This window comes from Molossus molossus, unplaced genomic scaffold, assembly GCF_014108415.1.
Source record: "Molossus molossus isolate mMolMol1 unplaced genomic scaffold, mMolMol1.p scaffold_m16_p_10, whole genome shotgun sequence".
NCBI lineage: Eukaryota > Metazoa > Chordata > Mammalia > Chiroptera > Molossidae > Molossus > Molossus molossus.
In genome coordinates, this window is record NW_023425345.1 from 90,980,855 (window position 1) to 91,000,668 (window position 19,814).

At 52.6% G+C, this 19,814-nt stretch overlaps 1 protein-coding gene across 1 annotated transcript; it reads left to right on the plus strand.

Moving 5' to 3' along the window:
- The first annotated feature begins 3,602 nt into the window (after positions 1 to 3,602).
- On the plus strand, positions 3,603 to 15,187 carry FGF6 (fibroblast growth factor 6). The gene is made up of 3 exons (XM_036252926.1): positions 3,603 to 4,190; positions 5,117 to 5,220; positions 14,945 to 15,187. Exons 1-3 carry the CDS (start codon positions 3,845 to 3,847, stop codon positions 15,119 to 15,121), a joined length of 627 nt encoding a protein of 208 aa, XP_036108819.1. The 5' UTR covers positions 3,603 to 3,844; the 3' UTR covers positions 15,122 to 15,187.
- Positions 15,188 to 19,814: the final 4,627 nt, after the last annotated feature.

The window sequence follows — 19,814 nt, forward strand, 5'->3', positions numbered from 1 at the left end:
CTTCCCACTTATAGCGAGTTCCATGAGCCCCAAATGCCCTCTTTGCTCAGCTGTGGAGCTGAGGTGCACCCCAGTTCGACACCCCAGCACACACCCGTCTCTGACCCACCAAGGCCCCTGAGCAAAGTCTGCCACTAAACGCCGTGTAGACACACAAGTGCCTGTCTAAGCAGGAGGGCGAGACCAAGGGGGCCAGCCAGGCCCCTGCGCGAGGAGGGCCCAAGGAGAGACCAAGGCCAAAGAGAGACACTAAACACAATAGCTTCTTTATTCTCCGCCTTATCACGTTCTCTATTTTACCAAGTTATCTACAGGAAAAGCCAAATCTTTCTCAAAATCAAATGTAAAAAACACTAGTTAACGGCTTGTCACAATCCACGCGAGCTTCCTGTGTCTCCTGAGGTGTGTGACTTTATCGTGTGATAAACAGGAGTCGCAGACGGCACCCAGCCTGCTGTGACTGAGGTGGTTCCACCATGCGGGGAGAACTGGACCGACCTGGGCCGCGTGGCACCCCACTCAGGGACAAGGCCCCTGTCATGAAAGGAGACGAATGTCAACATTTTTCCCCACTCACCTCCACTAACTCCTGGCTCATTCAGAGAAAGTGATTGACAACCCCAAAGGCTGCTGGACAACTATTTGAAAGAGGGTCCACAGAGAGGCCTCCTCCACCTGTTACTCGTTTCTTTATCACTTCACGTCCATAGGGGTCCCTAAGCCCCAAGAGAAGGGTCAAGTGCAAATCTGGTAAACCAAGAAGCCCTAGCAGTTGTCAACTTAATTAGCCTTCAAGAAAAATATATGGCTGCATGAGCACCGTGGAGTTGCTATAGAGACAGCCCCACGAGGCGCATTTAGAACAGGGCCTCATCACATCACCTGATAAAAATAAGACCCAGGCTTTTTAATAGAATGAATTACTTAAGTTTTATATTTAACAGGGGACGATACCCAGGCTATTACTGGTTTTCAGAAAATTCTAGGAATCTGGGCTGCCTGTTTCTGCATATGTTAACAGCCATCACAACATATGCTCTGGTGGCTGGCAGTTGAGAATGAGAAGCTCATGTGTCTCTCTCATCCCCTGAGAAGAGAGAGGGTCCTTCTCACTTGGGGTTTGCCCTCCCTTCGTTGGGTAAGAAATTTTCAAGGCGTTTCAGAGCAAAGCCCGGAGAAGAGTTCTGCTGTGCTCTGCACCAGGACATTTGCATATACCATTGTTACTCCCTATAACAACCCTCCGGAGTCACGATCTCACTTTGCAGATGGAAAATCTGCGGCTCAGAGAAGTTCAACATTTTCCCAAGGGCACACAGCTAATAGTAGTAGAGTTAGAATTCAAATCCAGGTGTCTCCCCCTTCCTAAGCCTGTTGCTTTATGACACTCACCGATCTCTGCACAGGAGGAACCTGGGAGAGGTGAATCTAAAGAGATTAAATATTTTGCCCTGGCCGCTTTGGCTCAGCGGTTAGAGCGTCGGCCTGCGGTCCAGAGAGACCCGGGTTCGGTTCCCGCCAAGGGCACATACCTCGGTTGCAGTTTGTCCCCGGCCCCTGTTGGTTGTGCGGGAGGCAGCCACTCAATGTGTCCCTTTCACGTCGATTTCTCTCTCTCTCTTCCTCTCTCTCTCCCTCCCACTCTATCTGAACAAAAACTGGGAAAAAAATGTCCTCGGGTGAGGATTAAAAAAAAAGAGAGAGGTTAAACGTTTTTATTAATAGATAGCACAGACTTTGTCATAGTTTAATCTCTTCTCTAAAGAAGTCCCAGAGTAAATGCATCCCAAGAAGAATTCCAGAGACCACGACCTCTGCTGATGAGCCCTCTCTGACTTTCCAAGGCAAGTGTTCATTTCAGACTGACTGCTGACCATCAAGGTGCTCTGCACGCCGCTTCCCCAGGTTGGGGTAGCAAAATGAACACAAGACTCTGAGGTCAACCTCATTGACGCTGTGTCGCCGCTGCTCTTACAGACAGACGTGCAAGCTTAGGTGCATGAAATCAAGCTGGGAATCCAAAGGGAAGGGTTTGCGTTGCGGGGGGTGGGTGGTTGTTGTTTTCGGACAACTTTGTATTTGCATTACTCATGCCTCGCCTACTCTACATAGAGATGCTATTTATTTATTTATTTATTCATTTATTCATTTATTTACCATTTCCCCAACACAGGCCCACACAGTAGACTCAGTCTGTGCCCACAAGGTGCCAGTCTTTCCTTGTGGTGGGAAATGGTGGTGCTGGTGATGATGGGGCTCGGCGGGAGGCAATGGATGTTACAGGGAGGGGAAAGGTGGTTGGGAGCTGGGGGCCCAGTCGTGAGAATGACACTAAGCAGGATACATACACGCCTCCTCGCGCTCCGCTCAGTTCCTCGGCTGAAGCGATGACAGAAGATGCCTGGGCTCCAAAGGATCTGAGAGCACGTGGAAAGGGCAAAACTGAATTGTGTGGCTTGGCAGACACTCTAGCCAAAGCATAACACTCAGTGAAGTAGGCAGGGAGGCAGAAGGCAGGTAGACACCACAGCCTGGAGGCTGAGACCCACGCCGGAGCAGACTTAGAAGAGAGGAGGGAGGGCTGTCACGGAAGTCCCTGAGCGGTGGGGCTCGCCCTAGGAGCTCTCCCCACGCTGCCTGCAGCCCCAGCTGCGTACATGAGTGACTCAGTCCGTGCTATTGAAACAATCCTGTACTTTGCTCTTGGCGTGCAGTGAGCTCAGCAGCCTCTGTGGGCCGGCCTGGAGGTCTCCTTTCTGCTACAGGTGCTCATACAGAGGTTGGAAGCATAGGCTTCTGACTTAGGCCAGCTTCATGTTCTGGCTTTGCCACCTACTAGCTATGGTAACTCGGGCAAGTCATTTCAGCTCTCTGTGCTTGGGTTTCTTGTCTATAACATTGCAATAATATCAATCAGATGCCAAAGCTAAACCTAGGCAGGAAAATGGCCGGTGGCCGATGTCAAGGGCCAGAGACCATTTCCACCCACTGCCTGGGTGACCGCCATGGCCAGGACAGTGAGCAGAAGCCAGACCCCAGCCGCCCTCCCTCTAGGACGCGAATGTTCCTTGGATCCCTCCCCAGCCCCACCACCCAATCTCTGTCTTCTGCTAAAAGTGTCCAGCTATTCCGTGTCCCCTGAGCATCTCTTGCTGTGAGCCGTGAGCTCTTTCCATGAAAAGGTCTCTAAGGTAACTCAGAGGCCGTGGTCATCACGTGCCAGCGAGCCTTCCCCGATCCCTGTCTTCACCCTTTGCCCTCTAAATAAGGAAGCCAGCGCTGCCAGGCCGAGAACTGCTGCCCAATTTGGATCCTGGGTAGCCTCTCGCCTCCCTCTTTCCCTGGGCCCCCGGCCAACTCCTCCCTCCCTCAGAGATGCTCCCTGCTCGCTTCATTCCTGCCTCATAGTTGGAATGGCAGTGCCTCCCAGAATCCCTGGGGCATGGGGAGAGTGATGGGGTCTGGGGAGCAGCCAGCCCAGGAGCAGGTTAATGTTACAGCCCTGGATAAGTGAGCCGGGCCAGCTGACGTCAGGGTGATGATGGGTGGAGGGGAGGGCCGGCTGCTGAACTATAAAGATAGGTCAAATCAAATATAATCACCTCGGGACAGAGCTAGCGGCGAACTAGACAGCGTCCCCACGCCATGGTCCCCACCAGCCGCGGCTCAGCCTGGGTCCCTCTGCTCCCGACTCGAGTGCCCGAAGCAGGCTTTGGTTTTATGTCAGCAGCCTTCATCTGCCTTCCAAAAATAAGCCCCTGCCGCCATGCCGAGGGGAGAAAAACAAGAAGGGCGGTATTTTTAGGGTCATTAATTCTGACCACGTGCCTGAGAGGCAAGGTGGATGGCCCTGGGACAGAGGCTGTTCATCGCTATGTCCCGGGGAGCAGGACGTCTTCAGGGCACGCTGCAGGCTCTCATCTTCCTAGGCGTCCTCGTGGGCATGGTGGTGCCCTCGCCTGCAGGCACCCGCGCCAACAGCACGCTGCTGGACTCGAGGGGCTGGGGCACCCTGCTGTCCAGGTCCCGAGCTGGGCTAGCTGGAGAGATTGCTGGCGTGAATTGGGAAAGTGGCTATTTGGTGGGGATCAAGCGGCAGCGGAGGCTCTACTGCAACGTGGGCATCGGCTTTCACCTCCAGGTGGCTCCCGACGGCCGGATCAGCGGGATCCACGAGGAGAACCCCTACAGTGAGTGCCCGTTGCAGCCAGTTGGGAAGCTGGGGGCTTGAGCTCAGGCAGGGCTAGAAGATGAGGGGGCCCTGCTCTGATGCTCGGGTCCTGTCACAAAGCAGACAGCAGTGCCTCTCTCCATGCGGATCCCTGTGACAGCACCACCCTCCCAGACTCACGGTGACCCTGCCTAGATGCAGGCTCCAGAGGCCGAGGCCCAAGCATCCCATGCCCTCTGCCATCACCCCATGGAGCACTGGGAACTGTCAGCCTGGGAAGCCATAAGGCGAGGATGGGGAGAACAAGTGAGGATACTCAGACCAAATTAGACACAAGCTTGTTTTTATTTAGCTTCCCCCTTTGGGAAGGAAAGGCGAGTGGTTTGCAGTTTCCAGCGGAAGCAGACCCTTCTTCCCATCCCAATCTGCCCGCCGTCACCAGGTCTGTGTCCTAGGAGCTGATGGGCCGCTGCACAGACAGGCTCTCCCATCCAGCAGGGCGTGGGAGGGGCTGCGGGATCCAGGCGAACCCTCAGCTCTGCGGGTGCGTTTGCAAGATTAGATGGGCTGAGATTGGTCGAAACACGTGGAGTGCACATTCTCAGCAAAACTAATCAGAATGCATTTTCTCCCCAACTCGAGGGACTAAGTCAGCAAGAGCCCAGGTTCAGAGCTAATCTGAAGTGGCTACCTAAGTGGCTGCAATGGTCCTAACTCTAATGTCAGACGGTCCCCTTGCAGATTGGATTTTTGACAGTAGAGTGACAAGACCTGCTGAGTCTAGAAGCCAGATATCCTAAAATTAGAGAGATCAGGGATGGAGGTGATGGAGAGTCGGACTTTCTAGGAGCAGCGGGGTGGGCTGAGATGTCCTTGCGGGGTCACGTTACTGGTGTCCCTCTCTGATTTGCACGAGCCTGGGGTAACAGCCCATCTCCTCGCCAGGCCTGCTGGAGATCTCCACAGTGGAGCGGGGTGTGGTGAGTCTCTTTGGAGTGCGAAGCGCCCTGTTTGTGGCCATGAACAGTAAAGGAAGACTCTACACAACGGTGAGTTCGCCCAGCCAGGGGAAGCTCCGGGTCGCACAAGACTGAAAGTCTACACCCCTGAATAAAATAATGCCAAATCTCGAGTCTAGAAATGAATACTTATCTAGAATGAGGAAAGAGGGGGGCCGTGGGAGGAGCCCGCACAGGCGAGGGGCCTTGGATCTCAGGCATGATGGGCTTCACAGGGCCCTAGCCTCGGCACGGGACCCCATCTTTCCTGATCCTACCTGCCAGAGCTTTGTGAAGAAACAGGAACCGGAGCTCAGGGGGCTACTGGTCTAAGGGACACCTGCCTTCTGGCACCCAGCTGTCACCAAGGCTACGGGAGGTGTGAGTCCCTGACCTGGACAGGCCCATGGGAGCAGCCTGTCGAGTGCCCACAACCCCTCTCCAAGAGCACAGTGGGAGGAGGAGAAATGACTCTTCTCCTTCCTTCGTCAGCATGTGGGCATTTTACTGTAAGGGTCTAAGTCTTCTAATCGCTGATCCCAGAGGCTAGAGCAGCAGGTCCCTATTCTAACCCCTGGTGGACACCAGGCCCACCCCTCCTCTTCCCTACCCCAAGTCACCCGGCGAGGCCACCCGGCGACTTCTGAACACATTTACCGAAGTCTCCGCCCTCTCTGACCCCTTCGTCCTGGGTGTCTCAGCCCATGACTTGGCTGATTCCCAAATATGGGCTGGGAAGGCATCCCTGTGATGTTGAAGAAACTGAGTTCTTTGGACAGAAATAAGAAGGCTAAAAAGGAAGGGCTCTGAGCAATCGTCAAGGAATACCAGAGCTATTTATGGGAAGGGTGTGGAAGGCTGCTCTACGGCTCCTGGGAGACACGCTGAGGATCAGGAAGTGAAAGGAGAGATCTGGGATGGGTGTCAGCTTCTGGGTAAACTGTCCCAGCAGAGGAGGTGCTCAGGTGGCCTCTGCCCTTGAACCCCTCTTGTCTGCACACAGCCGTGATTGACGCAAGACCTTGGAGACCTGGTGTCTCCGCGGTGAAGTGAGGATGAAGATCAGACGTGCCTCCCAGGGGAGATCACGCTCAGAAAGCTCCCTGCGGGGCACCCTGCACACAGTAGGTGCTCAGTACGGGGCAGCTATTTATAGTGTCAGGAGGGCAAGGCACCCTCCTCGAGGCTCTGCACCTCTCTTTCCTACAGCTGAGACACATGGGAGGCCACTGGCATTCACATCACCTTGGTAACGTGTTCAAAGTACAGATCTCCAGGGGCCTCCCGCAGAGATGCTATGCGCTAGGGCTGAGCTGGGGCCTGAAAGTCAGTTTATGGGTTTTGCTTTTTAAGTTTCTCTCATGTTTCTGAGGCACAGGCAGCCATGGGGACCACCAGGCTTCATGTCCTCTGCCCTGCCCTAGGGTTGCCCCAGCCACAGGGCAAGCTGGAGGGCTGGGGAGACGAAACAGGGCATGGACTTCTCAGACGCTCTTTAGACTCTGCGAAGGTGGTGGAGAGGACAGGAGGCCAGGACCAACCCAGGCTTCAGCGGAGTGGGTACCCCTCTGTGGAGGTCTCATCCCAAAGGGGCCGTCTCCCCAGCATGCGTAATGCCTGGAGCCCCACTGGCTGGAGAGCTGCTGGTTGGAGAGAGTTGGGGGGTGAGCGCTGGGACCTCAGGCGGGTAAATCTGGACGGAAGCACTCAGTCTAACAACCTTACCCTCGCCACCTTGATGACACGCTGTTTCCTATTCCTCCTCACTCAGAAGGGAATTCACCTGCGAGGCAGGAAAGGGCACACATGAGGGGGACAGTTGTCCCCTCCCCCCAAAGTCCGCAGTCCTGCAGGAGAAGCCGGGGAGGCTGGCAACGAGAGAGTTAGCCATCAGAGGGGGTGCTGCAAGGGGGGGCCTTTAGAGTGACCACAGGATGGACGGCAGCGTCTCTGCGAAGTGTGGACTGACTCCCAGAGCAGCCGACACCCTGCCCTCGCTCATAGCACATGACTTCAAAGGGGACCGAGCAGGGCTCACGAAGTGAACAGGGTTTAGGAAGAAGGGGGACTTTTCTGAGAGAAGACTGCCCACTCCACGCGCGTGCACACACACTCTCACACACTCTCACACACACTCACACACACACTCACACACACTCACACACATACTCACACACACACACACCAGGAGCATTTGGTCCAGAAGCACCTTCTCCATGGGAGTCGGGGGTGGGGGTCTCCTCCTGGAGCCCAGGGCCAGGCAGGAGTGGGCTGACAGGGGGGGTCACAGAGCTGTGCCCCAAGTCTGGGCAGCGATGTCCACCCCTCTTACCACCCACAGGGCCTGTTACCACAGTCTGGAAAACAATTGCCAACCGACCCTGGAGCCAGGCAGACTCCTGCTGGGTGATGATTTCACTCACCCGATTTCCCTCTAAGCCCCAGAGCTGCCCTGGCTGCCTTGGCTCAGCTGCTACTGCCAATGAACAGGACTTCTCACGGGGGAGGGGACAGGGGACAGCCATGCTGGAGAACAGGTGTCAAGAAAGCCCACCTGAGGAAAAGTGGCCTCCCACGTGTCTCAGCTGTAGGAGAGGGGTGCAGAGCCTCGAGCAGGGGGCCTTGCCCTCCTGACAATACAAATAGCTGCCCGTACTGAGCACCTACTGTGTGCAGGGTGCCCCGCGGGGAGCTTTCTGAGCGTGATCTCCCAGCACCCCTGGGAGGCGCATCTGATCTTCATCCTCACTTCACAGCGGAGACACCAGGTCTCCAAGGTCTTGTGTCAATCACGGCTGTGTGCGGGCTGCCTCGGGGCCTGGCACGTAGGCAGGTGAGGCCGGTGGCAGAAGCAGTCGGTGGGCAAACTAGGTCCCCCATTCACATGAGGCAGAAATCAGTGAATTCCCATCTCCTTTTCAAAATTAAAAAAACCAAGGATCTCCACCTGACAGCGGTTCTGTTAGACTCCTTCGGCTGAACAACGTCCTGTCGACGAAAGAATGCCCCGCTGAGAAAAAGTCTCGAAAGAGTTCGTTTGAGCCAAACTGGGGACAACTGCCGGGAAGCCAGCTCTCAACAAACAGAAAATGCTCTGGAGAACGGCAGTTTTGCAGCTTATTTTATACATTAGAATCAAAGGGGGAGAGCCCGGCCGGTGTGGCTCAGTGGTTGAATGTAGAACCCTGCACCAAGAGGTCGCCGGTTCGATTCCCGGTCAGGGCACATGCCCAGGTTGTGGGCTCAAGTCCCAGTGGGGGGCGTGCGGGAGGCGGCCAGTCCATGTTCTCGCTCATCGATGTTTCTATCTCTCTCTCCCTCTCCCTTCCTCTCTCTCTAAAATCAATAAAGGGGGGGATTAAAAAAAAATCAAAGGAGAAGATGTAAGGGGGTTACTGAAATCTCTTAGTGGTAGATGAGGGAAACCGCAGAAAGGAAAGCGGGGAGTCTCTGGGGTTGGGTAGAGTGAAATGCACGGACTTCTGCCTCACTGGGCACAGCTCACAGAGGTGGTATTCAGGGAACAAGGTGACAGGGAGGGTCCTCTGGCCTCTGCTCTGGAGCCTGCGGTTGTGCCCCCAGGGCCTGGAACAGGAGATCCTCTCGGTTCAGGTGTGTTATTTTAGGGGCAAAAAGACAATAAACTCGCTCCGTTAAGGTAAAGGTTGACCTTTGCCAGTGAAGCCACAGGTCAGGACATGATGACCCACCACAGCCCCCCTGGAGTTAGGAGTGTTGATGTTCAGACCATCCTGTGCGCTGACTTCCCGTGTCTGAGTCTGGAGGGCCCACCCTGCTGGCCTCCCCTGAGCCTGTCAGGGTTAGTGTGTGGCCCCTTTGACGTCCACAATACACAGTAACAAAAAGGTACCGAACATTCAGCTATGCTTTTAAGTGATTTAAAAAAAATTTTTTTTTAATGTTTTTATTGATTTTTAGAGGAATAGGAAGGGAAAGGGAGAGATAGATGATAGATGATAGATAGATAGATAGATAGATAGATAGATAGATAGATGATAGATAGATAGATAGATAGATAGATAGATAGATAGAAAGAAAGAAACATCAATGAGAAAGAAACATTGATCGACTGCCTCCTGCACACCCCCTGCCGGGGATGGGGCCTGAAACCCAGGCATGTGCCCTGACCGGGAATTGAACCAGTGCATGGGACGATGCTCAACCAACTGAGCCACATCGGCCAGGCTTAAATGATTTTAGTTTTACAAATTATAACTGTGTCTACATCTTTTAAATCAGTAGTATGACAATGTGCAAAACACACGATTTACTTCACCCAGAGAGGCCTTTGAGAATTACCTGGGGGAGGGGGACCCAGCCTTCCCTCCAGCAGTGCTCAGTTGGCTGCTGCTCCCATCTGGCCCGAACGGAACGGCTTCCAGAGGGGATGGGACAGAGGACCCGAGCCCAGCCCCTTGCGGAGCTGCAGCGGGGCCTGCAGAGCCCTGCAGACAAGCCCACGTGCCGCGCCCGCTGCAGAGAGCTGTCAGGAGGGAGAAGAACGATCTCCTGGTGCAAGCATTTCCCACACTTCTACACTGTCCATGCAGTTGTGTGTTAGGAACAAGGGGGAGCAAATACGGACCTCCTCGGAGCTGGGAGATGTCATTTCTTCTTTTAAGCGAAGGACAGGGAAAGAAGCAGTGAGGGGCTGCAGAAGGAACGAGTCTTAGGACAAAGAGTTTTCTTTTTTGTGTCTACTGCCCACCTCCTTAAATCACCCCCCACCTCCACACACACACACACACACACACACACACACACACACACACACAGGAGTAATAGGGACAAGCAGCCAAAGGCAGCCATAGCAGGAAGAACTTGAAAGACAAGAGTACACTTCCATCAGTCCGGGTGACCTGGCTCTGCCTAAAGGCAAGAGACGGCCGTGTGGTCCACTCGAGACGGGGAGGGGCATTTCTGCCACAGGTACTCCTGCTGAATCTCCCACACAGCTACCCCTCTGCAAACGGCCTCCTCCATCGTGAGAGCTAAATGCTTCTGAATTTGGTTCCACAGAAGTCTGATGAGACCTGGATGGAATTTAAGACATTGTCACCCTGGGGCGTGAGGCCCAGCAGGCCCGGAAATGTGATCTGCTGGAATTATTTTCATTTGTTCAAGTAATAATATACGGTAGCTGCTTATACTATCAGGGCGTTCACTTGGCGCGAGTGGTTTTTTCGCCAGAGCTGAGGAGCCACCATTCCTGAGCCGTGAGAACTCCGTGCTCTGGGAAGAGGTGATGGATCAAGGGGAGGGGTCGAGGTACCAGCTGAGGGGCAGTCTGCAGGAAACCCCCCACCCCCACCGGCCTGAAGCATCAGGGACTTTGTCTTGGAGCCCTGCCACAGGTCTGAGCCACTGGCCCGAGCTGAAAGCAACAGGCAAGGGAAAGGTAGAGAGGGCTTCCCAAGCAAATTCACCTGTTTCTCTGTTTCACTTTCAATTTGTGCAGAATTCTGGCGATAGCTAGGAATACATGAAAAACTACTTAAAAGGGGGCAGAATGGGAGGGGGGTAACCCACAAAAGTCAGAAATCTTTATTTAAAAAAGGCAGGATTTGAATAATCAAAATCTGATGAGCAGAGAACAAAATACAATATATAAACCACCGTCATGCACCTGTAACAAATATGTTTTAGGAGACGCAGACACGAAGGAAAGGCTGGATTCTTAACTGGGACATTCTAGAACAGAGGCTGTGAGCCAAGGCCCCCTTGGCCTCCTCCCCCCAACCCTCTGCCTCAGGATTTGATTCCCTCTCTAGAGTTTGCAAACCACACATGAAACCTCTCCCCCAACCACCATCCAGATCAGAAATGAATTCTCTGGAAATCAACAGGCAGTTGCCCTCCAGGGACACACAAAGTTAGAACAGAAGGGAGAGCAGTGGGTGGAGCCGGAGCTGTGACAAGGGAAAGAGGAGACCCCCGGTGTCTGATGCCCGTGTTTTCTCCATTTCCTGGCCCGTCTTCTATCCCGAGCTCCTTTCCATTTTAAGCAAGCTACTCCTATGACTAGGTAATACGTGAACATGGTCTAAGGGGGAAACAGGTCCCAGAGAATATGCCATGGGAATCCTCACTGTTGTGCCCAAACCACCCACCTCCTCCCCAGAGACAGCCACTGTTACCAATTTCTTGAGTGCCATTCCAAGAGGAACCCGTGTCCCCTGCACACACAGAGATCATTGTCTTCAATCACACGAAGAGGAGCATACTATGCACACTGTTTGTGCCTGGCTTCTTCCCTTAACAACACACCTTTGAGACCCTGTGAAGTCAGTGCACAAACAGGTTTCTGAGGTTCTTATGTCCTATAGCATTCCACTGTGTGGATGTACCGACATTGAGTTACTCACGCCTCTTAACGGACACGCAGGCTAATTGCGGTCTTTTACTACTGCAGGAACTTTTGTACACGTGTGGGAGTGTACCCGGAAGATACATTTCTAGGAGAATTACTAATCAAAGCTATATTATTTTTTATTCTAATAGATCCTGTCAAGTTGCTCTTTATAAAGTTTATAACAATTTGCACTTCCATGGACATTAAATGAGAATTCCTAGTCTCTGTGCTCTCACCAATGAGAGTACATTATCAAATATTGTCCTCTTTCTAATATGACAGGTAAAAACGGGATCTCAATTTTTATGTGATTTACATGTCTCTTGTTAAGCATAGTTTATGTTTCAATGCTGTTTGTATTTCACTTTCTGTGAATTGTCTGTTTATTAACATCCATTTTTCAGTGAGTTGAGGGTTCTGAATATCGTAACAAAATGTCCTCTTTGCAATATATTGCAAAATATACTACAAAATATAATGCATTGGAAATATTTTTAAATTTCGTTTATTTACATTTTCACTTTGTTAAAGGTTTTTCATTTTTTCCAGGCTGAGTCAAATTTATTTATTTATTTATTTATTTATTTATTTATTTATTTATTTATCTTTATGGCTTTTAGTTTTTTTGTGTCCTGCTTAGAAAGTTCTTTCTGATTTTTAAAAAATATTTTCCTGACTCTCCAAGTTTCTCTTTTTAAATCGGTGGTTCTTTTGGAATTTATTTTAATATACTGAACAAAGTCATACATCAAACTATTACTGTTATTATTGCTATTATTATTATTACCAACACCATATTTTCCCCGGTGATTTTTTAAATATTTAAATCGTTTTTATTTATTTTTTTATTGATTAATTTATTTATTTTTGTTACAGATGTTTCTCCTTTTCCCCCCACTGATTTACCCCCCTCTCCCTCCACACCCTGTTCTATTTTTAGATCCACTATTATTTTGTGTTCACTTCAGATCCACTTTTATTTTATATTCATACATGTTTGGATTTACTTCTTGACTTTGTTTTATTCATTGATGCACACCAGATTTTTCATCAATGTGGCTTTATTTCTATTCACCTTTGCTAATCAGTCCTGAGTTTATTTTCTCCTAGTGTTGTTGCTCCAGAACCTTGCCCATCAACAGTCTTAGGTCCTGTGACTGACTCTACACCCCATGACAGGTCAGGGAGCCGCGGTCCGGAGAGGCCCTGAAGAGGGCCAGCCTCCGCTTCTGCTAATCCTGGCTCTGTGCCCACTCACGCAGGCTCGCTGCCTGCCAGTCATTCAGGCCCTGATTGCAGTGCTTCAAAGCTAAGCTGTCCAACAACCCACCATCTGCAGAAATGGTGATCCAAGGCAAGGCAAAGTCTCTCAGGACTTTTAATGTACAGTAGTTTATGACTTCATTGCAAAAGCAAAATTATAGTAATAACAATTATTTTTATTTTACTACGTGCCAGCACTTTTCATGCATTATCTCAATTAGTGCTTACTCCAAGTCTATTCTTACTGCTCCCACTTTACAGATGAGGAAACTGAGGCTTAGGAAGTTAATGTGCCCAGGTTCACATAGCTACATAAGAAGTGTATCATCATCAGTCTAATCTCAAAGTTATTACTCAGATATGCTCTTTACCCACTTTGATTTGTTTATTTTCCCGACCTTTGGGGTAGTCCTGCCTTCACTCATTCTGCAAATACTTATCGAGCACGCATAAGGAGGGAAAGGGTAGGAAACTCCTAGGTGGTACCAAGGAGCCATTTGATGGTGGCTGATGTGAGCTTTCACAATTGTCTCAACAAGTTAATACAACATGACGGTGCTTTGTACACCAGGGCTGAGAGAGGAAGGCGAAGGGGCCGGATGGGAGTGCTCAGTGCGGCCCCACAGACCACAGCTCCTCTCTGCTCTCTCCCACCCTGCAGCAAGGCAGCCATCCACCGGGGGGTCGCTCACGGCTCAGTGTTGTCCCTATCAAGTCATCATTCATTCATCAGCAGGTACTCAACAAGGACACTTCTTGTCTTAAGGAACTCAGAGTCTCTCGGGAAAGAAAAACCTGTCCCCAGGGATCACACACTGTTTTAAATGCTGTCTGAGAGGCTGGGGGAGTCTGGGAGCTCCAGGGAGCAAGCTCATCACCTATGCGTTCATAACAGGAAGAGGCTCCTCCATCGCCCACTGCCAGCCAGGTCGGGAGCTCGTAGTACCATCCTTTAGAGAAGGTCAGATGACACCCCGGGCACAGCCGGTCAGCCACTGAGTGGGTTTTTTATAGCTGATGGCCCCAGTCAGCAGGAAGGAGTCAGAAATTATACTCCACCTATTTCCCTCTGTTTCATTCTTTACTTGTTAACGACTACACCCCGGTCTCCTGGCTCCCACCTTGCCCGCTTCCCCTGGACCCCGTGGAGCTCCTTCTCTTAAAGGCACAGAAACCTTTCCAGCCTCCCTCAGGCCAGCTCGAGGAGCAGAGGGCTCTCTTTTCTAGGAATCAAGGAGGACTTGGGTGATTTATTGGGAAATGAACTTGCTGATGTGCGACAGGAAATCCACCCCTCGTTTTCTGAACAGGTGGTCCACACAGAGCCCTCTACCAAATCAGTGATGCATCACAGGCCCCAGACCCCATGGCCCCACCTGTCACACAGGGAAGCCAGGTTCTTTGCCCCAGAAAAATCACTGCTCCCCGCCATCTCTGTTCCTGCACTGCCCTGGAGAACTGTGACTGTCCAGGGGGGCACAGGGCATCTTCGGGGCTCGAAGTCAAAATGCCTCTTTCAGGAATACCAAACTTGGGACTTTACGTGGGAAAGACAGGGAGGATATACAAGTAGAAAAAGCAAGTTATCATATTCAAAAACAGAGTGGGAAAGGACTGGACCCCTCTACCAGCCACCCCCGCCATGCAGTTTGCAGAAAAGGGGACCCAGGCTGAGCAGGGAGGACCCTGCCCAGGGCCACACCAGCAAGCAGGAGAGAAGCCACTAACTAGAGCCCGGAGCTCGCTCTCAATCCCGCTGCACTGGACGGCCTCTCGCAGTGGACTGGAGAGAACAGCCTATTGTATCATTTTCCGCTCCTTTCTCTGAGTGGCATAAATGATCATCTAGGTGTTTAGTAGAAAGTGCCCTGAACTGGAAGTCAAGAGACTTACCCTATGGGACACAGACCAGCCACCTATGTCCCTGGGCCTTGGTTTCCTCCTTGTGAAGGAGGGAAGTAAGAGGGGACCATGAGAGTTCTGACGCCTCTTCCTGTCCGAACCTCCCATGATTCTGTTCTCCCAGGATGCCTGGCATCTCACAGGGGCTGCCTTACAGCGGGGAGGGGAGGGACGCCTGGCAGAGGGCTCTGCGGTGCCTCGGCCATGACCTGCCTGCTGTTTGTCCCTCTTCCGCAGCCCAGCTTCCACGAGGAATGCAAGTTCAGAGAAACCCTCCTGCCCAACAATTACAATGCCTACGAGTCAGACCGGTACCGAGGGACCTACATCGCACTGAGCAAATACGGACGGGTAAAGCGAGGCAGCAAAGTGTCCCCCATCATGACCGTCACGCACTTCCTTCCCAGGATATAAGGACCCTGAAAGAAGGCGCACAGGCTGCCAGTGACATTTTTTCTATTGGAATTTTGCACAAGAGAACAGGTCCCCTTACCCCGTGACTCCTGCCTCAGGCTCGCTTGTGCTGGGGGCGACCTGAGCTGGTTCCTTGGCCCACCAGACCCCTTGACATGTAACCCACCCGGTGAGGGGTTGCAGCCAGCACTCGGGAATGGCAATGGAGCGCGTGCTCTGACCTCACCTGAAGAAAGAAGGTACAGATGACCCTCGTGGGATGTGACTTTGCGCACGGGAAAAGGCCAGGGTGGAAATGTGTGTGTGTCGATGTATATCCATCCGCACATCATTGTGTGTGTGGTCAGAGCAAAGGCATTTCAGAGCATTGGGTTTCTTTCTTCCAGATCATCGCGGCAGGCACCTGCCGGCCAGAATGTCACTTGTCACCCCAGCGGATCGATATGTACTCCGTTCTGCCACCTTTCCATTGAGAGGCCCCTGGCTGCACGTTGGCGGGCGCAGCAGGGGGGCAGGGTGAGCGCGAGTAAGATTTAAGTGCAAACCGGGAAGAAAGGGAGCAAACACTCCAATCTTTCTGCTCAGAGGACTCTGGGGACACTGGGATGCATTATGAGGGCAGCCGGGGGTGGGGGACGCCCTTCTTGGAGGAAAGGGGGCGCGGTTTCTCGGGCAGCTGGGGAGGCTGCTGGGGGCAGGGGGGACTGGATGTTCTGTGGAGAGCCCTTCTGCCTGGAGGGAGGGTCAGAGCTGTGTGGCTCCAAGATCAAGCGGGGCCAGGCTGCCTGCCCATAACTTTTCCTCACTGTGAACCAGGTCTTATTTTAACCTCAGATGACAAGGATCCTAATAATGGCAACCTCTTTGGCAAGGGGTGAAGGGGTGCAAAACAGGGCATGAAGGAAGTAGAGAAGCTCTGGACTCCAGATGATAATTCCTCTCCAGCTACGTCCAGGAAACTCACCCAAGTTCTCATCCGATACCCACACTTCCTTCTCGGTCGTCCTCATCTCACATGCACACCGGTGCCCGGATGCAGGAGAACGGGCACCCTGACGTCGGGGTCTGCCCCCGCCGGCCCCGCGGCAGAAGAGTGTTAATCCTGTAAAATCAAGCAGCCAGGCTGAGGCAGCTCCTTGCTGCCAGTGTCTTCTTGCCTGCTGCCCTTTGAGAGTATTTAAAGCAGAGGTTCCCCAAGCGACTATAAATGTTGTCCGCCCGGAGCCTTCAGATTCCTGAGCTGTTGGAACGTCCCTAAATCTGAAACCAGAGAGAGCCAGAGCACAGGGCAAATGTTTTCAGCAGACGTGAACCACAGAGTGACAAGATGACCTGACACCCTCTGCTCCTCTCGGGGCCCCTGCCTGCAAAGCAGCCCCCTGTCTGCGGCCAGTGCTCAGCTCGGGCTAACCTGTCCAGCGCAGATGTGCCCGTCTATGCACAGATCGGACCTGGATGACCGCAGCCGAAGAGGGACGCTGGCAATACAAGGGCGAGGTGCCGTGCGGGCCTCCTCTGCCCGGCAGGCGGCCGGAGGACATGTGCTGGGTGGGCAGGAAAAGTCCGCGCCGAGGCGAGCGGAGCGTGCACAGACAGGATGAGCTCAGGAGCAGGCGTGGGCGTGGCCAAGCCTTGGATGGAAACTGGAAGGACCCGAGGTCCTGGGTCAAGTAGAAGGGAGAGAAAACTGGTCCATCTTGACTGGAATCTTTGACGTGCACGTCTGCCGGGAGACAGGGGACAAAGCTGATTGTGTCTCAGGAGGTTGTCCAGAGATCTGTCTCTATAACAAGGTTCATCAGAAACGGATGCTCTCAGATCTGAGGCACGAAGCAGTTCCTGAAGGAACACGGTGGGGGTGCAGGAAGGTGGGGGGTGGGTAGATGGACTGGATGATCTGGAGAGAAGAAATGTGTTTTCGGTCCCAAAGCATCAGTTCCTTTCTGCCTGGATCTTGGAGAGGGCTGCGGACAGCCAGACCTTTCCTGCATCTCACTGTGGCTCCCGCAAGGGCTCACACCCTGACAATGCATTTCCCCAAATGTCAGCTCCCATTCGTCATGCTGGGAGTGAGAAGGAGAAGCTGGGAAACGCCTAGGATCAGGCGGGCTTGCTGCTCAGTCACTGCACAGCGGCCCCAGCACACGGATGGGGCTAGAGTCAGTTACGAGCAGCTGAGTGTCTGTTCTAGCTGGTACCAGGACCCTGCTGCTCTAGATGCTAAGTATTTTTTATTTTTTTTCTTCATTGATTTTTTTTTTTAGAGAGAGAGGAAGGAAGAGAGAGACAGAGATAGAAACATCGATGAGAGAGAACATCGATTGTCCGCCTCCTGCATGCCCCTCACTGGGGATCAGGCCCACAACCTGGGCATGTGCCCTGACCAGGAATTGAACCAGCGACCTCTTGGTGCATGGGTCGACGCTCAACCACTGAGCCACACCAGCCGGGCTAGACGTTAAGTATTTTGAATATCACCTCTGGATGTAGGGATGCATCTTTGACTCCTTGAAATCTTCCCCATCCAAAGGAATTCTCCCAAGGGCTTTCTCTTTCACCTATAAGTGACTTAGGTTTAAGAAAAGTCAGTCCCCACTCACAGAAGCGGGCTAAGGGGCAGGAACAGAGTAGACCGGCGAGGGGCCGCTCCGGCCCTTCTCTCCTGCGACTGTGCTGTGCACAGGTGTGCAGAGTCGTTGCCTATCTGCCTTCATGTCTGTGGAGTCCTGAATCCAGCTTCAGCCCCAGGAGCCCTCAAAGGCTACGGAAGACCTGCATAGGTAGGGGACACAGGCGTCCCCACCTTCCTGCTGACAGTATACTGAGAATGACTTCCCCAGATCCTGAGCTGTGACCCTGGTTCAGAGAGTTTTGTAGCCAACTGGTCTCTGTTCTAACCTGGGCCCTCTCTGGCAGCTCCAGGCCAACGTGGGCTTCCAGGAGCCCCGAGGCTGCCTTAGTTCAAAAATAAACGATAACGACAGCAAATACTGAACCCCTTTGAAGGAAGACTTCTCAGCGGGGAAGAGGTCCGCTCAGGCCCTCGTAAAATCTGCACCCCTCTCAGGGTGATGGATGGACCTCAGAGGAAGCCAGAAACCCCCAGCCGCCTTGTTCACGCCGATGGTTCTGTAGGCGTCATCGTTCACAGCCTTCTGACCCCTTTCCCTTCCCACTTGCCCTACGTTGTTGAATCTCCTTTGGAAAGCAGCATATGGTTACGTAATCAATACCCTACCATGATCTCCCATGGCCTCCCCTCCACATCCCATAATACCTCCGACACACACGGCCAGTCCCCACTCAGGGCCCTGATTCCCTGACTTAAGGGAATATTTCTTCTGTCACCTGACCCAGGCTATAAACCTCTCTCCGTTTGAGACACGTAGGTTTCTCTTCAGGCCAATAACCTAGGCCTGACATCGTCTGCCGGCCCCGCTCCTGTCCTGAGCAGGTTGGGGTTCTCCCGCCGGCGCTGGCTCGGGGCCCCTGCCTTGTCCGACACCTCAGACCCTTCAAGCTCTCGTGTTCACGAGTCCTGCGGAAGAAGGAAGAGCAAAAGTCCGTGAGTTGGAGTTTCCCCTGCCCGCCGCGCTGGACGTGACTGCCAATGCCGCGGCCACTGGGCAGCTGGCCTCCAGACACAGGGACAGCCCTCTGCCTCGGTGCCCTCTGTCCCTTCTCATGTGAGCACGTGCTAGCAAACTCCGACAGTGCGCTGTCCCGATGCTTTTCTCCAAAGGTGCTGCGGAGGTTTGCTTCGCCGCTTGCCACTCCCGTGCCTGCAAAGCAGGTCTCTTATATTTGCACCCCTCTCCCCCCGGCAAGGAACCAGCCACTCATTCTGCTACCTCCCAGAGAACTCCAGAGGATGGACAGAAATACTCTAGTCTGCATTTGCACCTGAGCTGGGGTTTCTCTTCCCAGGACAGGAGGGAGTGATTACGCCCGAAGAAGACCCTAAATCTAGTCCGTCCCGCAGAGAGGCAACGCAGACCCACGTTTGTATACCTCATGAACTACTGAAATTCCAGCATTCAGACAGCTGTGTCCCCACGTGGCTTCCCCTTTCTAGAAATCACTACGTACCTCAGGCTGGATCCCAGTGCGGAGCGGTCCTCAAGCTAAGGTCTAGCGAGTAGGGAAGCTCAAAATGTGTTCAGTCATGTGCTTGTCAAATGTGATGCTTCTATTTTGTTAATATGTATGTGCTATGCACAAACCATATCATGTTCCAGCAAAAAAAATGAAAGGTCTTTTTATACGTTCCTCTAAACTGACTCCACCCCTCCTATTAAAACTGACAACGAATCTCTGGGTTGTGGTTAATGTGCATCTTTCCCACCCGTGCGGGAGGCAACGGGGAAGCAGGAAGCATGGATCCACACTGTCGGTATTAAAGGTGCACAGTGCGGTGGGTTATTGAGGCAGGAGAAGTCGTGCGGGCCACTTGGTTCAGTCGCCGTGTTTTATAAAGGGGGCATTTGGCCCAGAAGGGGTTCCACATTTCTGTGACCAGAACATTCGCTCATTCACTTATTCACCCATCAGAGAATATCTACTGAGCACCCTGTCTCTGCTGCACTGGGCTGGGGTTTGGGGACACGTGAGTGAGCAAAATTGACAGCCCCAGCGTCTTACAGACATGCATTAGGAGAAAGTCACCCAGGAGCGTGTTACAGTGCAGATCCCC